This window comes from Scleropages formosus, chromosome 5, assembly GCF_900964775.1.
Source record: "Scleropages formosus chromosome 5, fSclFor1.1, whole genome shotgun sequence".
Lineage (NCBI taxonomy): Eukaryota > Metazoa > Chordata > Actinopteri > Osteoglossiformes > Osteoglossidae > Scleropages > Scleropages formosus.
In genome coordinates this window covers 36,174,952-36,180,951 of record NC_041810.1, presented here as the reverse complement: position 1 = coordinate 36,180,951, position 6,000 = coordinate 36,174,952, and the positions used below count along the sequence as shown (strand labels likewise).

The following is a 6,000-nucleotide window of genomic DNA, read 5'->3' as shown; positions in this document are numbered from 1 at the left end:
CCATTTGTCTTGCAGGGCTGGAGGCAACTTTTCCACTATGGGCTTTATCCCACGAGGAGTATCGAGGTAGGCCAGGCCAGGAAGATAGCCATCATTTTTAGCTGCGAGCAGCTCCATGAGAAGATCGCTGAGCTCTCTCAGTTTTGTGTTGTCCTTAGCCGACAGACGGGGGAAACTATCCAATCTTTTAAATAGGGCATTTTCCACTATTTCTGGTGTAGCATAGCATTCCCGAAGTCTTTCCCAGGACAGATGGAGGGCAGCTCTGGGGTCAGTAACATAAACGGCACGGATCCTTCTCACATGCTCAGATGACTCTTTACCCAGCCATTTCACGAGAAGGTCCAACTCTTCGCTATATGTGAGCCCCAAGCCCTGTGTCGCGTTGAGGAATGAGGACTGCCATGCTCTGAAGTTCTCTGGCGTGTCATCGAATTTGGAGAGACCAGTGGTCACTAATTCTCTGCGTGCTAGGAACTTGGCAAAGTCTAACATGGTTGAAATGTTAGCATGAGAAGGATGCTGACCATGTTCTCTGCGTGGGTAATCCGATGGTCGTGAAGTAAGTATGCGTTCAGTTGCACATGCGTGCTGATCTGCTGAGGGTCTGAAGAGATTGAGCGGAGGCTTCTCCTCTGCAGCTACAGGTGTTGTTTGCTGAGTATCATTGTTCGCAGCGTGCCGGATTTCATCGTGATGCGATAAAGCAGGAGTCTGAGTACTGACCTGTGACCGGTGCCGCACATATTCTTCCGTGCGCTGCTGAATCACTTGTGGCGAGACAGCGCTCCTCACACCTTGCATGTCATCATTTCCCATAGCTGCGGCTGCTTCTAAGATTTCAGCGTTTACTCGCGCAGCTTCCGCTTCCTTTTCAATCTCCAATGCTTCTAATTCTAGATCTAGCCTAGCTCTCTGCTTTTTTATTTCTAGCTGTCTTTTAGCATAAGCCACCTTGGTAAGAGCTGCTTCAGCTGAGGCTCTAGCCTTGGCAGCAGCCTCCATGATAGATGACTCGGAAGAAGATGAGCGCTTAGAGCTCGCTCTTGATGCTGCATGGACTGAAGAGTTGGGTGAAGATGGACGCTGCATGCTTGCGTTCCTGTATTTTTTCCTTGCACCCACCGCTGGTATAACTTTTCACTGTACTGTTCTCCCTGCGTGTTGTGCACACCCAGTACGTTAACGCAGTTTAACAGCAAGCCAAACTCGATTCTCACGAGCCAGGATTATGAGCGTCTTGCTCCTTTATTGTCTCCAAATGTGAAAATGCGAGTGAAACTATAATAAACAGAAACAGTAAAGGAAACTTAGTCTAATTACAACAATCGTTATAATAACTAGTTAAATCGTTTGCCGATAGCACACTTAGCATGACACAGCGCGAACTCACACACGCGTTTTACAAGACAGTAACGTGGAGTTACGGCTGAATAAACAGAGTTTACATTACAAAGGTCAAACTTAAAGCACGTAAACATTTTAGACAATGTCTGCAAGAACTTCACAACTTACAGTTATTGCTTCCACGGGCGTAGGAAAGCACACAGAACTCAAGACGCTTCCACTATGCCTATCGCGACAGTAGCGCATCATGGAAATAGCGCATGTGCACAAATTGCGTATAACTTACGGAAATAAAGGTTCCGCTCAACAAAGCAATTAATCACATGAACTAAACAGATCTGCGGGCAGAACAGAAATAGAAATCAACAAAAGCAAAACAACAAAGAAAAGTTTAATTAATTTAAAACCAAATATTCCTGTTGTATTTCCTTTTTATCATGACTGACTTTTACAGGTTTTCTATTTGAGTGTTTCAGGGTCATCTGATGTTACAATATCTTTGCACTGCATGAGAATTACAGAAAGTGTTCATATATTCTTGTATATTTTTCTAAGACTGAACATTGTGTTTACATCATTTCATTTAGGTGATGCTTTTTTCCAGACCAGCTTACAGTGTTAATCTATTTACAATTATTTACCCATTTATACTGTTGAGCAAGCTAATGGTAAGTACCTTGCTCAAGAGTGTTACAGCTGGAGGTGAGACATGAACCTCCAACCTTTTGGTCCAAAGGCAGCAGCTCTAACTGCTATACTACCAGCTGCCCCAAAGTTTTTGGGCACTGATCATTTAGAAATGTCATTCCTGATCACAAAGCAAAACAATTCCTAAAGAAATCCCTAAAAACTAGCAAGGTGGAACCCAACAAAATGGAGCACAGCCATATTTTTCTCATTGTTCCTCACAGATGGCTGTCCGTAATGGTTCTGGGATTCTCAAGAGCCTTCCTTCTGTGTGCAACTGCCTCAAGGATTTTCTTTCGAGGCCCCAACTGGATTTGGGCGCCCTTCAGGTCATTATCTGAGCATAGCATGAGCCCCTCCAAGTCCAGCTGCTCACGGTTAAACACAGGAGCAAAATCAACTAGGTTAAGAGAGGCCAGGAAGGCAGCCAGGGGTGATGTCTCCTCCTCTTCCTCATCCCAAACAATATCCTCCTCATTCCATGGAATTTCCCCATCTTCAGCTTCCTCAGTGCCATCGTCCACAGAGTGGAACACCTCCTCACGGATGCAGAAGCCAAAATCTTCTGTGGTAACAGAGGGAAAATCATCTGCCTCCATACCCACTGCCATAGATAAATTCTTCCTGAAGACCATAGTCCCTAGGCCAGGTCTATTGAATATGGACTCCTTTGTGGACTCTAAATCTTCCTCATCTTCAAATCCCATTCCTCTCCTTCCATCTTCATCCTCTTCAGCTTCACCCTGCTCAGTGAAAACTTCTACAAAGTCCGGCTGGTCTGTGGTCCCATTCTCCTGCTTCACATAGATGACGTTACTGTCACTCTGCTGCTCAGCCTCACTCTTATCCTTCCTTCCAAATTTGCGCTGGAGGGTGCCCTTGACCCTTGCAGTTAGGGAGCCGGAGATGTCAGAGGCAATCACCTTTGAGAACTGATCATTGACACTAATGGTGTCTGCACTGGAGGAGGCCACTCTGTTCTCAGAAACAGGGCTACGGTACATCTTATCCATTTTACTCTTATGCCGTTTCTTGACCTTCTCGCACATCTTCACCCGCCTCTCTGCCTCCTTGATGGCCTGCTCTTTTAAACGGATCACCTTCTTGGGGTTCTGGATGGTCTGCTTTGAGGCAGCATTGTCTAGAAAACGCACACAATCCATGCGGTCACGTGAGGCAGCCACATCCATGGCAGTGTGAAAGTCATTGTCCAGACAGAAGAGGTTGGCACCAAAGTTGACCAAGAAGTTCAGAATGTGCAAGTGGCCATTAGTTGCTGCATGGTGCAAAGGGGTGTTGCCCCAAATGTCACTTCTGTCAGGGTCCCCTCTAACAAAGCAAGGTCAGACAAAGGAGAAAGCATGAGTGTACATACAAGTACTAATTACTACCATATTACATGTTACAAAACATGATCTTAGATGCAGAGAAAAGTTACAAAAAAAGTTTTTCCCAAAGAAAATACAAGAGCTGGGTGATCTGAATGACGTCCTAGATATCATGACAAACTCAAAAATGAATATGAGTATGTGAAATGAATACTCAGCAGCATGTTTATTAATAAAGATCTCTAAGTAGCTTGAGGACATATTAGGTGTTTTCATGTCAAGGCAATAGAGCATTGCTCATGTTACTTAGTTAGCTATTAAGAATGAAAGTCCAACTTGGACATAAAAGTCCAGGTAATGATCCTGAAAATGATTAACCAGCTGACACTGTCTCTAAGGAAATCCATGGAAAAGTCATAACTGCTCTGATATTCAACATCAAATGCAAATATATACTAAGATACATCTTAGTAATAAGATTACATCTTATTTTTTAAGGCTAAAATGATGACAGTTATTACACTTGTTTAGTATTAATAGTAAAACATTAGTAGAAGATGAATTCCAACATATGAAAACAATGGACAGTTTTGCTTTCAATTTTCATAATTTGTTTATTAGACATTTTGCTTTGTGAATGAAAGTTATGTTTTCTAGTAGCAGCGCAACTCCTCTTGTCAGAAGACTGAGGATACATTTTCAAAACAAAATTTCTAATCAGTTTGTGACAAATGGTGTTTCTGTCTTTATGATAATTTCCTGTAATATTTCAATTACATTTGAGGCAAAATGTTTTCATGAACAGAGCAATAATTGATATTATAATGAAATGTACAAGAAACAGCACATTTTATGAAGTTGATTTTTTTCAACCAGTGCAAATTAGCAATGTAATACTGCTAACAATATTAAGCAAATCTTTTGTGGAAAAAGAAACGCATGGAACATCAGCTTCAGCAGCTTCAACTTCTGCTTCATCAGTGCGGATTTTCAGTATACATATTATTATAAAGTCAGAACTTAAAGTGGTAAATTTTTTCTATATGGTTGTTTATTGTTTTCTTAAAATGAACTTTACATTTACACAAATAATAAGATTATTAAATTAAACTGTATTATTAGCAGTGACCTTCAAATGAGAATAACTTATTAATATGATTCATGTGGTCATTTTTAAATCACCATCTGATTATTATAGACCCTAATAGTCTATTACATTTCATTTCACGACAGTGATTGTCAAACACTGACACACCATAATATTTATAAATAAGAGAAATAAATTACAATAAGGACTGATTAAAATTCTTCAAAATGAACACAATTTTTTTTAAATGTAGCACTATGTTGGCAGATGTATATGTAGTTGGTCCATGGTTCTACAAATTAATTTTTATTTGAAGTAGCATTGGGAAAAGAAACATGAAAGTTTTTATAAACCATCCTTGGGGTGATGAGGGGGTACCAGTCGTGAAATGAAAAATAATAATAATGAATAAGTAACACTCACCCTCTGCTACATATAAGTTGAAGTGCCTCAAGATGTCCGTGGAATGCAGCCCAGAGGGTTGGTGTCATTCCGTCTTCATCTGGGGTGTTCAGATCTTTCCTGGTGGCTTCCTTAAGGAGATCCAGATATCCATCAATAGCTGCTTTGTGGTATCTTGACATTGTGGCAACTCTCGGAGTCGCAGATATGTGTAAAACGCTCTAATGGCAATGAATAACCTGAGCAGACAATGCTTGGTGGTGTTTCTCTTTCTGCACGCAAATGGGAAAAGGGTGGATGCCGTCTAGAAAATATACTACTGGAAGAAGCATTATTCATGCTGACGAGGTGCCATAAACTGCAGGTAAAGTTCACATCTCATTGTCAGCCTACCTGCCTATGATTTTAAAAAAGCTTTTTATGCCAGCTAACATTCAAGAAACATTTCAGTGATACAAATCCATCAGCTGTAACAGTGTTATATCACAAAAACAACACTTTCAGATGAAAAATTGTTGTGCAACTGTATTTAAGAATTCAATGTACTTTGAACTTCGCAGTGATGCATGAAATACATTTATTATTACCCACACAGCATACTTTGATATGAAGGGGTGTGTGTCAGGTTAGAGGGAGAAACCAGGTGGCCAATGGAAGAACTTTTTTTTCCTACAATTACGTGTTGCAATCAAAGTAATTTATTAACTAGAAGGGCATCTAACAACCTGTTTACAAGAACCCAACACATGCAACAGATTCATTAAGCAAAACAAAATAAAGCTCCAAAATGAAATATGTACACATCATTTACATGTATTCATTTAGCAGATGCTTTTCTCCAAAGTGATGTACATCTCATAGAAACACAATTTGTGCATTACATTAGGAGAAAGAGACATAGCTGTAGACATCAATATAGAGAACAAAACTAGAGTATAATCACATACACACACATTGTCTGAACCGCTTGTCCCATACAGGGTCGCGGTGAGGCGGAGCCTAACCCGGAAACACAGGGCGTAGGGCTGGAGGGGAAGGGGACACACCCAGGACAGGACGCCAGTCCATCGCAAGGCACCCCAAGTGGGACTCAAACCCCAGACCCACTGGAAAGCAGGACCCACTGCGCCACTGCGCCCCCCTAGAGGC

At 41.3% G+C, this 6,000-nt stretch overlaps 1 protein-coding gene across 1 annotated transcript; it reads right to left on the bottom strand.

Annotated features, from left to right (window-relative positions):
- Window positions 1–2,252: 2,252 nt before the first annotated feature.
- On the bottom strand, window positions 2,253–5,033 carry anks4b (ankyrin repeat and sterile alpha motif domain containing 4B). Its single transcript, XM_018750650.1, has 2 exons — window positions 4,873–5,033; window positions 2,253–3,363 (listed from the first exon to the last, which is right to left on the bottom strand). Exons 1-2 carry the CDS (start codon window positions 5,031–5,033, stop codon window positions 2,253–2,255), a joined length of 1,272 nt encoding a protein of 423 aa, XP_018606166.1.
- Between the last annotated feature and the right edge of the window lie 967 nt (window positions 5,034–6,000).